At 53.8% G+C, this 19,967-nt stretch overlaps 1 protein-coding gene and 1 long non-coding RNA gene across 4 annotated transcripts in view; one reads left to right on the top strand and one right to left on the bottom strand.

Moving 5' to 3' along the window:
- KIRREL3 (kirre like nephrin family adhesion molecule 3) overlaps positions 1-8,155 on the bottom strand; it is a 357,261-nt gene extending 349,106 nt beyond the window's left edge. For 2 of the 3 annotated variants that reach the window (XM_040085020.2, XM_040085021.2), the window contains exon 1: positions 8,027-8,154. In XM_040085020.2, the coding sequence (XP_039940954.1) occupies positions 8,027-8,087 (61 nt within the window). In that variant the 5' untranslated portion in view covers positions 8,088-8,154. Of the gene's footprint in view, positions 1-8,026 lie in introns of all 3 variants that reach the window. The other variant, XM_040085022.2, reaches the window with a different exon arrangement.
- A 2,062-nt stretch (positions 8,156-10,217) lies between these two features.
- LOC120762530 (uncharacterized) lies at positions 10,218-11,165 on the top strand. The gene is made up of 3 exons (XR_005703918.1): positions 10,218-10,299; positions 10,690-10,856; positions 10,995-11,165. It is a non-coding gene; the product is annotated as an uncharacterized LOC120762530 (long non-coding RNA).
- Positions 11,166-19,967: the final 8,802 nt, after the last annotated feature.

Below are 19,967 nucleotides of genomic sequence, written 5' to 3'. Positions count from 1 at the left end.
GAGCGCGGCTGCTGCCACCGCCAGGCTGAACGGGAACAGTGAGGGTGAAACCTGCGGCCGCTCCGCCAGGTGACCCGCTTCGGAAACAAAACACCCGGGCATCCTTCCCCTGCGCCCCGCCGGCGCTCTGCTCCTCGTGCGGGTTACGGACACCCCCCGTGCGCTCCAGCTGCTCCTCCGGCGCTGGAATTGCGCGGCCAAAGGAGGCGGGAGGCGCGGGCGGATCCTGGGGGAACCTGCGGCTGCCGGGACACGGCCGGGATGGGATGCTGGGCTCGGCTCACCTGGAGCAGCCGCGGCCGGGCTTTAAACACACGCTCAGCGGCAAACGGGTGCTCGCAGGGCGGAGGCGGCCGCAGACATCAGAGGAGCTGATAAGGCTCATCGGAGTGATAACGATTTTGTCTCCGGTTATTTTTGTGCAGCTGCGAACAAGTGGCTACAGTCAGCGCCTTGCCAGCTGGGGAGAGAGCAGAGGGTTTGCATCGTCGGGAATGGAAACACAGCCAGCCCGGCCCCCAGCACGCTCCCTGGTTTTTCTCCCCTTGTCAACAGAACTTGTCGCAGGCTGACCGGGACAGCACCGAGTGACATCTCAGGGTGACAGGTGAAGATGCAAAGCGAGGAGTGGTGAAGAGCAGGGTTTTCCTGCAGACACAGCTTGAGGGAAAGATTCAAGTCTCGGCTGTCTCAGCAACATTTCCATGCGCTGTCTGGGTTTAAATCCCTCTGGAGAAGCCAGAGGCCTTTTCCTGTTGGGCAGAGAGAAACTGTCACCCAGCACCTGAAGGCAGAGCTGTGGAGGTGACCACTGCCCTGCAGCACCTGCAGGCCCCACAGCATTGCCAGCACGGACCAGAGCCACCCCTTCCTCATGGGCTGCACCTCTGTGGCTTTGGGAAGCCTTGAGCTGGAGGTGACTCAGGGCTTAGTGTTCCTCACAAAGCTGCGACAGCTGAGCCTCATCCACGGCCTCCCCAGCTGCAGCCAAGCAGCTCCCAGTTTGCACTGGGAAAGGCAGGGGCAGATCCAGCCCAGCACTGGTCACCTGGGCAGATCTGCAGGAGGGGGCTGCTCCTCCTGGGCCAGCAGCCTCACCAGATCCAGCCAATACTGGCCAAACCAGGTTTTCCTCTTTGGTTTGCAGCCACTACCAAAGAAAGAGCAGGCCTGGTGGTCCAAAAGGAAGCTCCACACATCTCTTTGCACTCCATGCCATAGAATCAGAATGGTTTGGGTTGGAAGGGACCTTGAAATGCATCTCATTCCACCCCCTGCCATGGGCAGGGATGACATTCGCTATCCCAGGCTGCTCAGGTTCCCATCCAGCCTGGCCTTGGATGCTCCCAGGGATAGGGCACAGCTCCTCTATGCCACCCTCTCAGGGAAGGATTTCTTCCCCTCACCAGCTACCCCTGCTCTGAGGAGCTTCTGCACATCCCTTTCTGATCCAGGGTCCTCGGATCCAACCAAAGCAGCTCCTTCCATTCCACTTTTTCCAGAGACTCTCAAAATCCCTGCTGTTGATCCTGCCACGCTGGCCATTATGCAAGTTCGGCTGTCTTAACTCGCTGCTGAGCATACAAGTGGGGCTGACATTTATTTAATCCTCATAGTAATGTTGACTGTGTACTTACTGAAACACCTCATGCTTATGGAAGACATTTGTTTCCAAGCAGCTTATGCTAAATTGCAGTGATATAAAGGAAACACTTATCCAATATTGACATTCACTGACTGGCAGCAGACTGCTTGAATACTCATTTATGCTAGGGGTGGGAGGGGGACAGGACAACAGGCACCTGAGAGGGATTCAGGCCCTTCCTTTCTGATCTGTTAATGAGTTAGGTGATTTTAGGTTAATGATGACCTGCCCAAAAGGCATGGTGGGACTCCAAACCCCGTGGCTTGTTCCACTTACTCCCTGCTTATATTGGGCCCACAGCGCAAAGATTGATCCCTCATCCATGGGGAAGTTTGAGGAAGCTCATCCCTTCCACCATCGGTGCGAATTTCACCTGTAATTAGCAGGGCTCCTCTTGCCAGCAGTGTGTGCCCTGCTGGGCAGAGCTCCTCAGAAAAACCACATTATTGAGCATTTTCTCCATTTCTATTTCCCCCTCCTGCAATGCTGGGGTTGCTCACCCAGGCGGCTCCCAAAACGTTCAGCTTTAGGTGCTGCTGCATCCTCCCAGACCCGGCCCAGCCACTGGCAGTTCACCACTGCTTTACCTCGTGCCACATCCAGCATGAAAAGCCCAGACCATCAATCCAGCAGCCCTCAGGAGGTGAATTAGCCACCACATGACCACACACATGTGAGACCTATGCAATCCCACCCAAGGCAAAGTAATTGGAAACAAAAGACAACATCTATTATCCAAAGTCTGACCGTGCCTGCATCAATGGTTAATGAGCAGCAGTTATGGCAAAGCCCTCAAAAACCAATTACATCCTGCTCCACCCCAAATGCAGCAGACCAGAAGCTGCTGTAGCTTTTGTTTCGAGTGGGGGCGTTGAATGAACACATTAAGACAAGATCTTATCCCCAAGTTAGCATCTGAATTTAACAATGCGAGTGTTCCACCTCCCACTTCTCCAGCATGTGACACTACCCCAGGCAGGACGCCCAGAGCCCATCGTTCACAGGCACTAAAAGCACATTTAGATTTTAAGCTGTTTCAATGCAAGTCGGTAAAAGGAAGAGCCATGTAACAGCCAAGTGACCTCCAGCTCCTTCTGCTCCACTTTGGAGGCTGCTGCTGCCACCAGGGAAAGGCAAACACTCGAGTGTGGGTCGTGCCAGCGAGGCAATGAATAAACAGGCTACACTCAAAGGGCATATTGAACCAGGACATCTGTCAGGCCACCGTTTCCAAGACCAAATCCCAGCACTTTCTCGGTCCTACCACAAGGCACAATTCAGAAATGGATACTTTCCTCTTCCCCCTCCCAGCAGCCTGGAGTACAGATGTGCCGTGAGGTGCGGTGAAGTGGAGGGATGGAAACGCACGAGTTCTGAGCAGCACGGGGATCCTGCTGCTCAACCTTTGCCTGCAAAGACGAGCGCGGGTTTTGAACTTTACTTCTTCCCAGCCAAGAAATCCCGCACATCTCCTGGCAAGTTTGAAATGAGTGCTGGGTTCCCACATCCCTGCAAGAGCCAGGCCATGTGCCAGCCCTGAAGGCAGGGCAGACCGCCTCAAAAACTCACAGCTCCACCAAAGGCCTTAAATCTCAGCAAATAAGAGGCTGATTTACAACCAATTTGTTTCACTGCCTATTGATTTATAAAATAAGCTTGTACACGGTCACTGTGGCTCTGTCGCTCTCTTTGGCCAGAGGTAGCTCTCAATGAAGCCCAAGGAAAGACTTGTATTGCTCCTGAACAGAAGATAAATTAGGGCCTTCAGCAATTGTTGGTATAAATTTGCTGAGCTTTAAAGTAAATAAATAAATAAATAGAAGCTGTTTAATCCTACTGGAAGGATTCTGGAAGTGATGTAAAGCCAATTCTCCAGCAGCATTTCCATAAAGCCCCCTGCACCCAGCGCGCCGAGGAGCTGAGAGCGCTGTACAAACTCGCAAAGCCGATCATTAAATCAGAGGTTTGGAGCAGCCACGCTCTCCATCACAGGCTGCTCACAGGAAGAAAACAGTTTATTCAAAGCCCTTGATCTTCAGCCAACTCACAACCTAAGGGGCACATTGGCCTCTCCCCTCTTTATTTACAGCTACAAAAGAAAGAAGAGCACGGAGCTTTTTTATCCTAACGTTCGCGGTCCGACTACAGAGCGGCTGGAGCTGGTGACACGCGGTGCTGGGAACCTGTCAGGGATTTCTAGGCACGTTCAGACTCCAGTTGGTGTCCCCTAAACCAACAGGAAAGCACAGAAATAATCGACATCAGCCCGAGATGTGCTGTGCATAAACTGCCTGGGCACCTCTGCTTAACCTTGGAAGGGGGAGGCTGGTGGGGATGCGGCGTTAGCTCCGAGGAGGAACATCTGCCCAGCTCCCCTCCCTCTGGCACAGGGCACCGGGAAAAAAAACCCCAGGTCCTCCCTCCTGTGCTTTCCTGAGAGCTGAAACCTTGCAAGAAAACCTGATTTGAGCAAAGTCATCGGTGGTCCTCACGTGGCTCTCACCGCAGGAGGTGCAGATGGGAGATGAGAAACCTAAATTGTGTTAAAACAGGCACTGGAGGAGGCAATTCTGCACCATTCCTTTGGGACGGCACAGACTGCACAACACCAGTTGTAACTTATTTCAGTTTCCTTCCCATGCAGCCCAGTTGTGAGCGCAGTGCCCCTGCCAAGCCTGCACCTTTCCACCAGCAGCACCCCACAAGGCACTTTCCAAACCATCTCTGTCTTCTGCTCAGCCATTTCCAGTTCACAGAACATCCTGAGCGAGGCGCAACCTCTTGGGCTTCAGGTGTCTTCCTCACCATCATTTTTAAAGCTCCACACTGGATGCTTCCACTCCTCGTACTTCCCGAACAGCTGCCAGTGGGTTTAGGGAACAGCACAACACACTTCCCTGGCAAAGCTGCCCTGCTCTCCACATGACAGGAGGAATTAACATGGAAGAGGGACCACAACCACAGATTTCCAGGCTTTTCATTAACAGATTTGTGCTTGTCAGACACAGAAACCCCCCCAAGCACACACACTCCCAGCACCCCAAACCTCGTGTTCTTCCTCCCCATCACCCACTAACCACCCCCAAGATGTGAAAATCCTCATCTCTTGGTCCTAACCAGTACTGGTGGGTGGAATTGGCCCGGTTTCTCCCATCAGCATAAGTTCACCCTTCTCCACCTGGGGGGTTGCTGCCGAGCCAGTGGGAAGTTGAGCCATGCTGCTGCTAACAGGCCCCTCTGACAGAAGATTGTAAAGCATTTGCTTCCAGGGAGGAACCAAGTGAACTGTGAAGGAGAAAAACATACCCTGCAACACCCAGAGAACTCGGTATTCATCACCCTGAGGGAAAGCAAACATGCCTTTGGAAAGAGAGCCCCAGACAGGCAGAAATCTTCCCATCCAAGGTAAATTTAAGATGCTGCCAAATCCATCTAGTCCAGGCCGGTGAGAGGAGGCTGTAGGTGCATCTCCAGTGGTGATCCTCCCCACAGCCCCACCTCCCACACTGAGACACCCTCCCCAGTGGTTTCCAGCCTCCCCAGTTCAGCTGGCACTGGAGCAGGGGAGGGACAGGTGAGTTATTCCCCAGGCAGAAGCAAAGGCAGATTGATGGCAGCAGCAATTCCTCCCCACCAAGGGTACCACACATCCCATTCTCCACAGGAGGCCAATTTCCTGGGACTTTCCCTTCCACCAAAGCCTGACAGCTTTGATGGGGTGGTACCAGGGAAAAAACAGCCCTGGAGCACTGACCTATTCACTCTCAGACAGAGCCAGCACAGGCTGCCTCAGACCATTCGCAAGGGGAAAGATAGAGGATGCTCCAGGGAAGGAGATTCGTTCTGCCCTGTGCCCCTGGAGCAGTGAGCTGTGGGACAGATCCTCCTCCCTGCCAGGCTGAGCCATGCCTGGGGTGCCCAGGTGCAGCACGACCCCAGACAGGAGCAAAAAGCAGCTTCCTCCTCCTGCAAACTCCATTGCAAACCCAAGTTCCAGCCTGCACGGGCTGCAGGAGCAGCAGGATGCCAGGATATCACAGGGATGCCCATGAATTACAAACCCAAGGGCACAGGTGCACAAATCCCGTGATGGAAAATGTCCTTTTGGAGAGGTTTGGGATAAGGAGATTTTTTTTTTTTTTTTTTAAGTAGTATCCAGACCAGAGATCCCAAGTGGAGTTTTCAGCAGAGGTGATCCTTCCAGCCCTGCTGCCCTTGACTCGGGGGAATTTAATTATGGCAAACCCCTTCGAGCCTCTTTGGCAAGAAAACACAGCCCTGCCTGCCCCTTGCCCGCACAAAGGAGTTCCTGAAACTGCTGAAGGGCAGAGCCGAGCGATTTTAATCCCTTGAAGTGAGTTTAGGATCACCAGCTCCTCCTGAGTGAGGCAGGGCTGCCCCATGCGTGTCCACACAGCGTCCCATCCCCACGCCTCGGGGACGCCTTTGTCGCGGGCAGCGAGTGCCACCACATCTGGACACACCGCTGCTCGAGGGGAGGCAGACACAACACGTGCTGGAAAAATCAGCTTCAGCACCTCCATCCAGGCCTTTCCTCCCTCACAGCACCGCGTGGCCGGAAGAATCCCGTGCGTTAAATCCCGTTAGGAATCCTTTGCACGGTTTCACCCCAATGGGAAGAGCCATTGTCATGCACGGAGAGCGGGCAACTCCACAGAAATGCTCTTGGCTCATCCTGAGGGAGAAAACAGCTCTGTGCCTCCTAACCCCGCATGAATAAGCAGGTACCAGATTCACGATCCTGCTGGAACAGGCAGGAGACAAAATCAGCTGAGCTCAGGCAGCAGAGCCGAGGAGCCGCCGTGGCTTCCCAACGCGAGCGCTATTAAAAAGTGCATTAACCCACATTAAAACCATGGCTGCAAAAGGAAGGAGCGGGGGGAGAACCCAACAAATCCCGGCTGGATCCTGCTCACAAACTTCTCCAGCCCCTTCAGCAAAGTGCCGTTTGACCCACAGGGACTGACAGGATCTGTGGGAGCGGGGAGGGATGCGGGAAGGCCGGGAGCAGATTCCAAATCGCTGCTCTGCCCGGCCCCGCCGCTGCCCTGCTGCACCAGGGAGAGTTCGGATTTGTTCAGCCAGAAACCCACACGGAGGACACAGTGGGTTTCTTTTGTGCAGCAGCAAAGGCAAATGCAAACACAGCTTTCTCCCCGAAGGAATATTAGTACAAGCAGAGAGTGAGGGGAAGGGAGGACAGTGCAGGAGCCCAACATCACATCCGAGCTCAGGAAAAGAAGAGGGAAGGATAACCAGGAGCACAAGACACCGCGAACACTGCGTCCCTGCTCGGGGAATAGGGTGAAACCCAGCGTCTGGTGGGGGATGTTCAGCACTAATGTCTGGCTGAGCAAAAAAACCAGCTGCCCGCGGAGAAGCACTACTCTCTCCAAAAGTTTTACCCTTCATTTAATCAACAGATGGACTAGCTGCGTGGGTTTGGGGTTTTTTTATCCCTTTTCTCTTTTTTTTTTTTTTTCCCAAGCATCCCCAAGCCGTACCCTCACAAAAGCTGGCGTGGGGACCACGGCGGCGTGACACAGATGGGATTTGACACCGGCGTTGGGAGGGGATGATCAGCACAGAGGCGAAGCCGGGGTCTGGCTGCAGCTCAGCGTCCTCCACAGGTGACAGACAGTCCGGGGAGCAGGCACACAGCAGCGTGTCAGACGCGGCTTCCCAAAATGCGCCCCCTTCCCAAACCCCTCTCCGGTTTTTAATTTTTTTTTTTTTTTTTTGTCTGGGGATCGAGCAGGTTGTAAAGTTGCGGGGTGAACGCCTGCGGGTTCCCACGCCGCCGCGCTGCGCGGAGGTGACGGGGCGGTGACACCCCCGCGGGGTGCCCACCTCCCCCGGGCTGCCTGCATCGGAGACAACTCTCCTTCCTCGCACGCCCCCGGCGCAAATCGCTCCCCGCCGCGGCTCCACGGCCGCAGGCTGCTGTCCCCGGGCTGGAGCCGCTGCCACCAGCCCGAGCGGCTCCTCCGCCGCCACCGAAACTGAGCATCCATCGCCTCCTGCACCGGGGGAGGCACCGGGCGGCGATGGGGGGTGTGGGGGGAGGCTGTTGCTCAGCCAAGCCGTGTTTACACACAAACACCATCCAATTAACCGAGCTGGAACAGAAAGCACTCATTTGCATGCTAAAGATTGGTTTGTTTTTTTTTTTTCCCTATTATTTTTAAAGGAAAGAAAGGTAAGCTGCCTCGGCGGGAATGCGAGGAAAAACTCTGCAATCCTCCCTGTCTCCCGTGGCAAAACCCGCACCCCACGCCGAGCCGGGGACCCCCCCACACACACCCACCCACCCCCGCCGGCTCCTCCCGTCCGCCCCGCTCGGAAAGTGCGGGGTCCTACCGTGGCTGAGCAGGAGACACCCGAGCAGGAGGAGGAGGAGGTCTGCCTGGAAAGCGCTCATTCCTCAGGGTGGGCTCGGCGCCGGGGCTCCGCTGCCGCTGCCGGCGGGGGCTTCAGGCCGCCGCCCGCCGGCTCCGCTCGCACGGCTCCATCGCCGCCCCCCCAGCTCCTCCCCCGGCAGCGCTGCCTTCACTGGCGGAGCCTCGGCGGCGCAGCCCGGCTTTTGGAGCGGGGAGGGGAGGGGGGGAAAGGGGAGGGAGGCAAAGTGCCGGGGAAAGGGGGAGTAACTTGCGCGGGGAGGAAAACGCTTCGCGCATCGCCCCCTCCCCAAAGCTCCGCGGAGGGGAGGGGGGGTTTGGGTGCGATGGGGGCGCCGGGCAGCTGTTGGGGCTGCTCCTGCCTCAGGTGTGCGGGAGGAAGGGATGCTCGCCCCCTGCCCCAACGGGGCACCCGGAACGCGAACACCCGCGCGGCTGTCCCGCCCCAGCTGGAAACTGAAGGTCTGGGGGGTTGTGGGGGGGCTGCTGCCCATCAGTCACGGCACCCCCGGACCCCTCCTCACCTGCCGGGGGAGCCCTGAAAGGAGAGGGGGGCAGCCAGAGCCCAAGCCTGAAATACAGGGGAATACTCCCAAAATCCTGGGGAAAGAGAGGGGGGGGAATAATGCGCGTTTGTCGTCCTCCCACCCCGGAGATAAAGGATATCCAACAACATCCCACAAGTCCAGAGGGAGCTGGAGATGGTGGGGGGCTCTGGAAGACCCCCAGAGCTGCACCCTCATTTCTCCCAGGAGGGGAGCAGCAGCTCTTCACACTTCCATAAAAACATATACTGAACCTCGGAGTAAAAATAAAAACACCCCCCTCTCCACCCCCAATAAAGTTTTGTTTGTAAGGGGGGTACCCTGTGCAAACACTTCCCGCAGTCATTTTGCTGGATTGGGGCAAGGGACAAAAGGGCCTTTTCCTCTCCTTTAATCACCATTTTTATACTTCTTAATTTTTCCCCCCTATTTTAATTCCATTTTCACCCAGCAGGAGTTTGGGGCAGAGCAAGGTGCCCAAAAATCAAACCCAAGCAATAAAATCTTTGCTTACCGCTACACTTTGTGTGGCTACTGATGCCAGAGCCTCCCTCATCACCAGTTCTGAGGGGTATGTAGGGATGGCTGAGGCAATTATTAAACCAAAATGAGAAAGTAATTACAGCTGTGGACTCTAATTACTGCAAGGTGAGTTTGAAAAAAAGGCTGCACAGCTCTCCCTGCTGTTCTGGGGCTTCCTGCTTACCTTGGTAGGACCATGGCTAAACCATAGTTAAACCACGGCTACCAGCCCTGGTCTGGCTAAAAAAAATACAACTTTCCAAAATCCCCTTGTGCTAACAAGCTAAACTGGCGCCAGGTGGTTAAACCTGGCTTAGGAGCAGCGCTGAGCTGAGTTTTATTGATTGAAACGCAAGCACCGCACGCAGGCTCCGCTCTCAGCACAGGGGGAGTCACCCTGCAAATAAAGAGCTCTTATTATTATTTTTAGCCTGCATCCCTAAGGAAATCAAGCTTATTTGGATTTGTCCAAGTGTGTTGGTTTGCCCATCCCTGCCCGCTCGTGTCCCTGGGAGAAAGAGGTGCAAAAAAAGTGGGGGCTGGCTGCTTGGAACTGTCCTAGTCCTGCATTTTTCCACTCTAAGGGATAGTGGCACTCCTGGAATGCATTTTCCACCAGGACATCACCTCCAGCCCTGGCAGGGATTCTGGCAGTGGCCACAGCCGCAGTGGTGTCCCCGTGCCTGGCAGGTTACAGGTGGTGCATGTTTTTTTTTGGTGTATTTTTTTTTCCGGCAGCAGCACTGATTTAAATGTGCGTGGAATAAATTGCTCAGTGCCTGATTTCAGTGGGAATTAGATTTCTAAATAATTCCCAGGCTCTCCCTGTTGTGTTTCAGTTTATTCTGCAAAATGTTGTTTGCTTGCAGACGAGGGGTACTAATGTATATTAAGGCTGCTACACAAGTCAGGCTTTCCTGTGAAGCTTCAAAACACCATTAACATTTGCATGGCAATTTCTCCTTTTCCTTTCAGAAAAAAATATTATTCCTCGCCTGCATCCAAAACAGCAGAATTTTTAACTTCCAGGAATCATGAATATTTTTCCTCTTCTTTTTATTTCCCTTCTCCTTTCTCCTTCCCAGTGAAAACATTTCAGCTGGAAAATTCTCATCATTGCAATGCTGACCTTTGCAAAGGGCTTTAAATCCTTGAGTGGAAGTAGCAGGTAAGTGCGAAGTTTTATTAACTGATTACTTCTGTGGTTTCGACTACATTGGTAGTCAAATTTGATTTAGAGGACCAGGCATGTAAAAAAAAAAAAAAATCAGCTTTCTGACATAATTTTGGCTTGCTGCAGCCTGAGCAGTGTCCTGCAAGATCAGCTCCCCTCCACCTGATTCAGGAGAGCAAATGGAGTGCAAACTGATTATTAGCTTCTCCTCTCGGATATCTCATTTAAATCTGCTCTGTGTTGTGGAAGGAAATGAATCATTCCAATTAGAAAGCTGAGAAAATCAGGGAGCTGGGGGGAACAGCCTTTGGGGAGGAATATTAAGCTGGAGCTGGGATCGGGGTGCGTTTGGGACTGGAAATCCCACGTGAGGTCCCTTCGCAGCCTCTGCTCCCAGACCTGGGCGTGGTGGGGACACAACTCCCCATGGAATCTGGGCTCACGCTCCTGCCCTGTGCAGTATCCAAAGGCAAAGAGCAAATCCAGAAGCTGGAAAGAGCAGATTCTCAACCTCTCCCTTCCTTCTGGATGTCGGTGGGGAAAAAAAACAGGTAAATTCCTCTTCCCTCCCCCCTTTTTTTTTTTTTTTTTTTTTTTTTTGTACTCCTCGTTGACAAGTGTAATAGATATGAAACACCACAACAATGGAAGCCCAGACTTTCTCATGCCTTCGCCTCTCTTACTTCCAGGCTATTTACTGAGAAGTATTTACTGGGAAGTGCAAGAAACAAAATGTTCTGAAATGCTGCAGCAAAATGGAGGGGGAAAAAAACCCCCATAATAATATAAAACATGTAAGCAGCTTGATCAAAATGAAGCAATATTGACAGAAAATGGGGTTTTAAGTAGCAGGACAACAGCAACTCAGATGGATTTCATTCTTGTGGCATTACAACGCTAAGCCAAGCACCTGGAAGAGAGAGAGAGGGGAAAATAATCACGTTTCCCTGGTTTAGAAAATCTTTTCCTTGTCATTTAAAAATACACATGACAAGTGAGAGCTGTGCAGAGTCCTGGAAAAACATGGAGCTGGGACTTGGAGGTTTTCCCTGCTCCTGCTTCAGAGCTTCCCCTCATGGTTTAAGGAAACTCATCCCTTGTGCCTCAGTTTCCTCTCTGCAGAGCACTGCTTCCCTTTGCCACCTGTTTGCAACACAAAGGCTTCCAAATGTGGGCTGAGTCCTGATTAGGAAGTGAAAAAATTGGATAAAGGGATGGAGGAAGGAGCAGCTGTCCCTCCAAATAATAGGAGTGAGGCACAGCCCTTGCCCCACGGTGCAGGACCTGGCTGCAGTTTTGGGGCTGAGAGGTCGTGGAGATGCCAAGGATATCCTTGAGGATGGCAGGAAGCAGCGAAGCCAGGCTGAGGTTTTTGGGGGGATATCTGGGGCTGTGTTTTTCCTACCAGCAAGCCAGGGCCATGGGGGCAGGATGCTGATCTCCATCACCTTCCTGGGATGTCCTTGGAGAGGGCAGAACGTGGGGAGAAAAAAGAAAACCTTTCTGCTTGGCCCCAGGTAGACACAGCTGCTGTTGCTTTTCCCTACAAGAGTGAAGGCAGCTGCCTCCCAAAACTCCCCAGTTCTGCCTGCCCCTCTGACCAGGACACGAGAAGAACTCGAGTGTTCCTGCTCTGGTGCTGCCCCGCTTTCCAGTGCCAGGCCCTTTCCACATCTCCCACCGGATCCTCTCTGAAAACAGCCCAGGGAAGCAGATCAGTGGGGAGAGCCCAGGCTCTTTTCTCTCCTTGTCTCCCGTTCTTCCCGGCGGTGTGGAGAGCTGCCAAAGCCCCTCAGCTTGTGGCACTGGATAAAGCTCTTGTGCAGCGGGGCTGGAGCAATTTGGGCAGCGATAGGCAGGGCCTGGGAACAGCCACGGGCAGGGGAGGGAGAAGCTTTGAGGGTTAAAAACAAAAACAAAAAGAGCTCCGGTGACATTTTGGGTTCAGGTGGGGAGAGCTTCCTACGCCAGCCTGGCTCCCCTGAATGAGGGGGAATTGGCAGCTGGGAAGGCTGGAGCTGGGTGTCAGGAGCAGGGATGGAATCAGGACCTCTCCTGCTGCATCACTGCTGCAAGGGACGCCCTGGGGGCTGCAGCAGCTCAGTGAACACACAGGGTCTTGGCACACGCCCCTGGAGCAAACCTGGATGCAGGGACAGATGGGGAATGAGGGGCTGGAGAGCAGCACCACGGGAAGGGAGCTGGGAGCTCTGGTGAGGGCAGGTGGGACATGAGGCAGCAGTGTCCTGGAGCCCAAAGGCCACGTGTCCTGGGGACATCAGGCCGGGCTGGGCCAGGGAGGGATTGTCCTGCTCTGCTCTGGGCTGGGGCAGCCTCACCCCTGCTGCTGGGGGCAGTTTAGGCACCACTAAATAAATTGATCTAAAGCTGTTGGAGAGTGTCCAAAGGAGGGACATGGGGATGGGAGAGGATCTGGATGGGAACGGAGCCGCAGGAGGAACAGCTGAGGGCACTCGGTTTGTCCAGCTGGAGCAGAGGGGATGAGGGCAGAGCTCTGGGGGCTGCAGCTCCTCCCGAGGGGCAGCTCCCACCTCTGCTCTGGGACAGGGACAGGAGCCAGGGCACGGCTGGAGCTGGGCCAGGGCAGGCTCAGGATGGATTTAGGGAAAGGTTCTTCCCCAGAGGGTGCAGGGCACTGCCCAGGCTCCCCATGGAATGGGCACAGCCCCGAGGCTGCCAGAGCTCCAGGAGAGCTTGGACACAGCTCCAGGGATGCCCAGGGTGGGATTGTTGGGGTGTCTGTGCAGGGTCAGGAGCTGGGCTGGATGATCCTGTGGTCCCTCCAGCTCAGGATAATCCGTGATCTATGAATTCCTGCCCTGCCGTGCTTCCCACACCCACCCTGCTCCACTCACAGCCCTGGGCCACCCCAGCCAGCGCTGGGGACCCTGATGGATCAAAGGCACAGAGATGTCCAAACCCCATCACTGACGAGGTCCCTGTTAGGCCCTTCCCAACTTCACCCACATCAGTCCCCAGGCCGTTCCCTGGAGGTTTCCTGGCTGCCTTTCATGCAGGACTTTTAATGCAAAGTTATTTTAATGCCGCGCTTTGCATTCCGCTGCTTCCCCTCTCGGCTGTCAGCGGCCGCTGCCGCACAAGGTTAAAGCAGCCGAGCCGGACCTGCTGGGACGGTGTGCAGGGATGGGCTGGGCGTGCTCTGCCTGCCTCAGGAAACTGGGATTTACGGGGTGCTGCTGAGAAGTTGCTGGTGAAGAGGGAGGGCTCCCAAACGCCGGGGTGAAGCTCCACAGGACATTTCCTGGGATCAAGAGGGAATGGCCACCGTGCGAGAACTCCTTGCTGCAAACAGACACAGGGAGCACCACCCAGCCTTTGAAATTCCCGGCTCTTGTTTCGCTGCCCAGATGTGCCCAGATGTGTTTGGGGGTGGTCTCAGGGTCCTGCTGGTGCTACAGGAGGACTGGGGCCAGATTTCACCCACCACCACCTGCCCCGAGGTGGTTGGTGATACTCAGATCTGGGCAGATTGTCCCAGTCCAGTGGAAAACTGTTAAAACTCTGGGTTAGGGTGTTGTTTGCATGTGTGACCACGACAAACACCGGACTGCATTAACGCTTGCAGGATTACCGTCTGACCCTGACGTTTGCCGGGTCCCACGGAACTTTCCCAGCCCGACAGGGGCGTTGGAGGGAAGGCGAGAGCTCCACAGCTCCTCCCGCGGCTGCAGGAGAGGAGCTGGCACAGGGAAAATGCGGTGGGAGGGATGTGCCGAGGCTGCTGGACACTGTCCTCATCACCAGTTATGCTTTTTAATATCATTTTTTGGCGATTTTTCATCCCCCAGACTCGCCCTGGAACCTGGCTTGGACAATTTTTTTTTTTTTTTGCTGAGGGGATAAAAACCAGTGCATTAGAAAATTATGAACGAGCTGCAAAGGGTTAAAGGGAGCATTTGTATAAAAACAATGAATCCCATTTTTGCTTGATTGGCACTTTAATTAGGCCCATGTCCTTTTGCTGCCACTGCAATCAGATTGGAGGAGAATGGGAAGCTTCCACACCATTATATTTATCTCAAGATTACAAGATTTCCATTTTTTTTTTTTTTTTTTAATGCAAAGGGAAAAAGAAAAAAAAAAAAAGAAAAGAAAAAGAAAGGAAAAGAAAAAAAAACCCAAACCCCTGCTACTTTATAAACGCGGCGAGGGAACGATATTATTTAGGGCTTGGTGAAAGTGTGGCTTCTTGATTGCAGCGCAAGAATTAATCTTATTATGTTAACAAGGGATTGTTATGCTAAGGAGAAGAGGGAAGAAAAGTTCTGTCTCTCAAGTGTGCCAGGAACAGGCCGGGACTGCGCAGGCTCCAGAGCCAGCCTTGAATTTAAGAGCTCCAGCGAAAAGAAGAAAGCCAAAAGTCCTTGTGGTTTTTACAAGGCAATCTCGCTCGTTTTCCTCTGTCTGTTTTTAGGGGCAGGTTGTAACTCCAGCGGTAAGGGATGGTCCGGGTGACACCGCCTCAAATCTCAAAGCAAATCCCAAAGATTCAGGAACGAGGCCCAGCAGGGCTTTACACCCACATAAAAACAGCTCTGAGCCCGTCAAAGAGGGGAAATGGGACGCTGGAGATTTCCAGGTCCTCACCTTCGTGGGAAATGTGTCCTTGTGGGAAAGAAGGGTCATTTTACCCACTGAAAAAACAGGAAAAAAAAAAATTGTTCTGCGCTACTTTCGGTGCTTTCAGGTGTAAAAAGAGAAACCTTTGGGTAACCCTGACGCTCCTTCCCCATCTCCCAACCCTGAATCCCGACATCTGTGGTCCAGGGTAATAAACATTCCCCAGCGTGTGCCCACGTCCTTCCTGCCACCTCTCCGAGCTGGCTGTGTTACAGGGCCATGAGCAAGAGCTCCGAGTCAATATCCAGCCCCACTTTCCCCTCTCTTTTTTCTTCCCCAGGAAGCTTTCAGAGCCCGTGATGAGTGTGAGCGTCTCTGAAAGCAAAAGTTGGCTGCAAAATTCCAGCCTGTCCCTGGGCTTTGCTCAAATGGAGGCAAAGGCATTTGTTGTTCACTGGAATAGTTTATTCTTCGAGCTGAGATAGAAATGGTGCTGTTTGATTGAGGTGGCTAATTACATGGCTTGGAAAGTAAATTACAGCTATCAAATACCCCAGTGAATATTCCCTTACAAATAGGCAGAGAAGAAAATGAAATTTTTTGGGTTTGCTGGCAATTTGGAAATAAAAACATTGTCTCTGGTGGCGAATGTAAAACCAATCCCTTTCAAATTCTTCTGCAACTCCTAAATTCCAATGATGCTTTGCTGCAGACCAACCAGGCAGTTCACCCTGATAGCTCTAAGCTACTTTTATTTTTTCTCTTTTGAGGGTTTGTGTTTCTTTGTGACTTTTGGAAACACTTACCCTCTCTTTACCATCTAATCTTTTCGGTGAAAAATATTAATAACAAGTTTGAAACCAGATAAAACTGCCCAAGTGGAGCAAAAATCTTTATCGTACAGAGCAAATTGCTTGGCAGAAAAAGTTTAATAGGAAAAAACCCCACCCTGAGCCATCCATCTTCTCAATTAGTAAATACACAAAAGTCTGAATTTCATTCCCACAGGCTGGAAAGATTTATAAGCGAGGATTAAAGTGGAGGTGAATGTGGGAAATGCCTGGATTGAGGCTGGGGGCTGAGCTGATCCAACTCCATCTCATCCCTGTCCCTCCCTGCCTGGATGAAATGGCTCTTTGGATGCTCTTTGCTCACCCAGCCCCTCCCAGAAGATGCTGTTGCTCATTTTTCTGGGACCACACTCCAAACCAACCCTTTATTTCACCTGCAGCCACATGAACTTGGATATTCTCTTAAATATCAGCCTTCTGGGGCTGGGCTGCCAGGCCCTGCTTCCCCAAAACCTCCCCTCTGCCTGTGCTCTTGGGCTGGAGGACTGGAAGCCCAAACTTCCCATGCCTTGGTTTCCCCGAGAACACAACAGGTGCCTGGATGGGGGAGTTAGGGAATGTTTTCCAGGCCTTTTTGCTGCAGAACTCCTGCAGCAATGATTCCAATCTCGCCGTTCGCCTCCCTGCCGAGCCTTCAGCCTCTCTCCCTGGGTAATGAAAGCCAAGCATCCCTCTGGGTGTCTCTGCGTGCCTGTAAACTCCTGGCACCTATTAGGACCAGAAATAAAAGTCAATTTTCTTGTCTTGTCCTCTTTCCTGGTCTTTAAGAACAAACCCAAAGCCCACAGCAATCCCCCCTTCCCAGCCACCTCGTTATCAACATCCCTGTGCGTTTTAAGGTTTGTCGGTGCGGCGGGCAAAGCAGCACTTTGGGGACACTTTGGCATCTCCTGATTTGCCCCGTGCCACCCCTTTGTCCCCGGAGAGGAGGTGTTTTGTTGTGTGCAAGCAGCACATGAGGTGCTCGGGGGATTTGTTATCCCATTCCCGGGGGTACGGTGAGGGCTGGGGGTGGATGTGTGGGGATTTGCAGCCCCAAGGAGCCCCGGGGCCTTTGGGGTCTGTGTGGGAGGAGAAGAAACAAGACAACAAAACACTGAGATGTGTGCCAAGGGAATCCCATCCGAGCCCTGATCCTGGAGTGGCAGCAGCTGAAACCCCCTTGGAATCTGGATGAGGGAAAACACCTTGTGGAAGGTGTTGCTGCTTAGTTTGCTGGGCCCAAACACAAAATTAAGCTTCTGTTTCATCATCAGCCAAAACAGCTTGTGTTTCCCCTTCAATATCCAGCTGCTGAGGCTAAAGGTTTGGTCCTGAGCATCCCACTGCACATCCCTGGATATGAGAGCATCCCAGACCCACCGGCTCCTCTGCTGCAGCCATCCTGGGGATGGAATGGGAGAACCCTGAGTGTACTCTGTGCACCAAGAGCCACTGGCTGCACTTCCAGAGCGTGTTCCCGGACACAGACGGGCATGGCATGTCCTGGAGGGGGAATTTTTCCCTGCTGCACGACGGGTTTTGTCCTAGCACGGGTCAGAGAAAGCCCCACCTCAATGGGTTTCATGCGATTTCAATTACAGCCGTTAAAGCGTTCGCTCACATGAGCTGAGCCTGTCCGAGAGGCCCGGACTGACAGCCCATTAGGGAGCGGTTATTTATAGCAGGCCATGTTAATTTTACGGGCTCGCAGAGCAGTGATTCAGTGCCTGGCGGCGCTGAAAGGAATCACTCACAGCAATAAGTGGGAGCTGACACGAGAGCACCTCGGTGCAGCCAGGAGCTCCCGGGTCAGGGCAGGCGCGGCGGCAGGAAGGGGTCACTGAGCTGCTGGGCTGGGCCGTGGCTTGGGCACCCGCCTGGGGGATGCTGAGGGATCAAACCATCCCTTGCACACCCAGTTTGGTGTGAACTGACGGGCTGAGACAGGGAGGAGGTCAAGGAAATCCAGGGAAGTGGGTGAATTGAGATGCAGGGAGTGGAAAGGTGCTGGGTGGGGCTAAAAGGAAGGGGCTCCTTTCCTGCAGTACCCCCAGGGTTTTCCAGCCCTGATTTGGGAGCTATGAAGAGCCCACACTCTGGAACAGCCGCCTTTTCCTCCTCTCTGCTCCGTGGTGTTTTCTTGAACCACCAGGATGCCCGGTTCTGCAAAAGGGCTTTGCTCAGCCTTTATCTGCCCCAGCAAAGGGCCTGGAGACACTGAATGAAACATGCTGGAGATGAGGGAGGAGGAGGAACAGACAAAAAAATTATAAAACCTCCTGCATTGTATTGAATTCCCTTGAATTTTAGAGTGCTTCACGCTTGAAGGTTTCTGGGTGGAAGAATAGAAATGGGGAGAGGGAGAAAAGGCAGGACAAAAGGAGCATTTCCCAGACATGGCAAAGGATGAGCATGAATTGCTCTGGCTCTGGGTAGGGCCTGATCCAGATGGTGCCGGGGGACTTTTCCCACAGGCTTAGAGCAGAGCCCTGCTGAGGACAGCTGGTCCAAGGCTGCCTCTGGGGCTCTGAGGTCCTCTCCCCTTCTCCCAGCCCATGGTGATCTCATGGTCATCCCAAAACCAGGGGCCAGCACGGTTCGGGGTGGTGCAGGACAGGGCAGTGGCAGGACGGGGCTGGCACGGGAATGCTGAGGACACAGCCATGGGCAGATGGGCCGGCTGCCCATTGCTCTGCTGGCCGTGTCCCGGTGTGCACCAGCCCCGGGAACATCGAGCAGGGACCGTGCCCCACCGGGGCTCCCCCAGGCCCACCCCGCTCTGCCCCAGGGCTTTCTCTGTGCCCACGAGAGATGGAGACATCAGAGGCAAATTGTGGGGGTTTTGGCCCAAAATCCTCAGTATCACACCCTCCAGAGCCCACTGGGAAAGGGGGATTTTCTCCAGGAGGTCTGGGCTGGGAGGATTTTCCCTCCTGGGGGCAGAGAGGCTCCTCCTGCTCCTGCAGCCGGGCTGTGCTGAGGCACACACTGGCAAACAGCGCAGACAAGCCAGTGCTGAGGGGAAGGACACTTTTCCTGTAATAAATATAATAAAGGGACCATCACTGCCCTGAAGGTGATCTCTGGAGTGCTCCAGGCCCCTCTCCCCGCACCTCCGCTTGCAGACAGTGCTCACACCCACGATTTCCTGCCAACCTCACCTGTCAACCTCTGACAGAATTGGGCACAACCCAATTAAACCTGACCTCCTGCTCCCCTTCTCCTGCCCATCCAGGGCACCTCACCCCTGCCTGCTTGTCTGCCCAGATCCCTCATCACAACCCCCCTGGACGTGGGGCTCCCCTTTTTTTTGTGCACTCTTACGGCATCTCCTGCAGCCCTGACCTTGGCTGAGGCATGCAGGCCACAAAATAATCTGATAATCACAGCACTGATAACAATAATCATCATGATAACCCTGGTCCTGGCCAGGGCACCTGTCACCTGGGCACGGAGTGGCAGTGACAACCAGCTATTACACACCTACCGTAATGAGAGTGGTGCCAGGGCTGGCTGTGAGCGGGGGAGTGGGGGAAGCGGGAAAACAAACCCAGCTCTCCCACAGGAAAGTTTGACAAGAGCAGCAAGGCAAGGGTTTAACTACCAGCCCAAAGAGCCATCCATGACAGAGGGGAAGAACGGTTTGGGATGGAGGTGGGCCCTGAAGATCACCTCGTTCCACCCTTCCCCTGGGCAAGGACACCCTCCACTATCCCAGGGTGCTCCAAGCCCCATACAACCTGGCCTTGGACACTGCCAGGGATCCAGGGAGAGCCACAGCTCCTCTGGGCACCCTGTGCCAGGGCCTGCCCACCCTCACAGGGAGCAATTCCTTCCCAATATCTTTTTCATCTGAGCTCCTTGGAGCCCCTGGCCCGTGGTGTTGCACAGAGCGCTTCCCCTTGGATAACACCAGCAGAACGCCCACGTTCCCTGGAAACCCCAGCTCCCCGACCCAGCCCGGCCCACCCGCCGCCCTCCCTGCTGTTCCTGTCCCCGCTCTGGCACATTAAGCCACCGGAATAAGTCCATTGCACGGGCCACTTCACCTCTTCCCCTCTACCTGCGAGGAATCCCAGCTCCTGCTATTCCTTTGATGCCTTCCCTTCAGCTGCCGCGGAGCAGAAATGCTCGTATCAGCAAACAGATGGCGGCTGAGGCATGTAGCATAAAATATATTTATCAAGGCAAACAGCTGTAGCCCATTTCATTCTGAAGATTTCTATT

Source organism: Hirundo rustica, chromosome 23, assembly GCF_015227805.2.
Source record: "Hirundo rustica isolate bHirRus1 chromosome 23, bHirRus1.pri.v3, whole genome shotgun sequence".
In the NCBI taxonomy this organism is placed as follows: Eukaryota; Metazoa; Chordata; class Aves; order Passeriformes; family Hirundinidae; genus Hirundo; species Hirundo rustica.
Note: the sequence above shows the minus strand (reverse complement) of the source record. Positions and strands in the feature narration are given on the sequence as shown.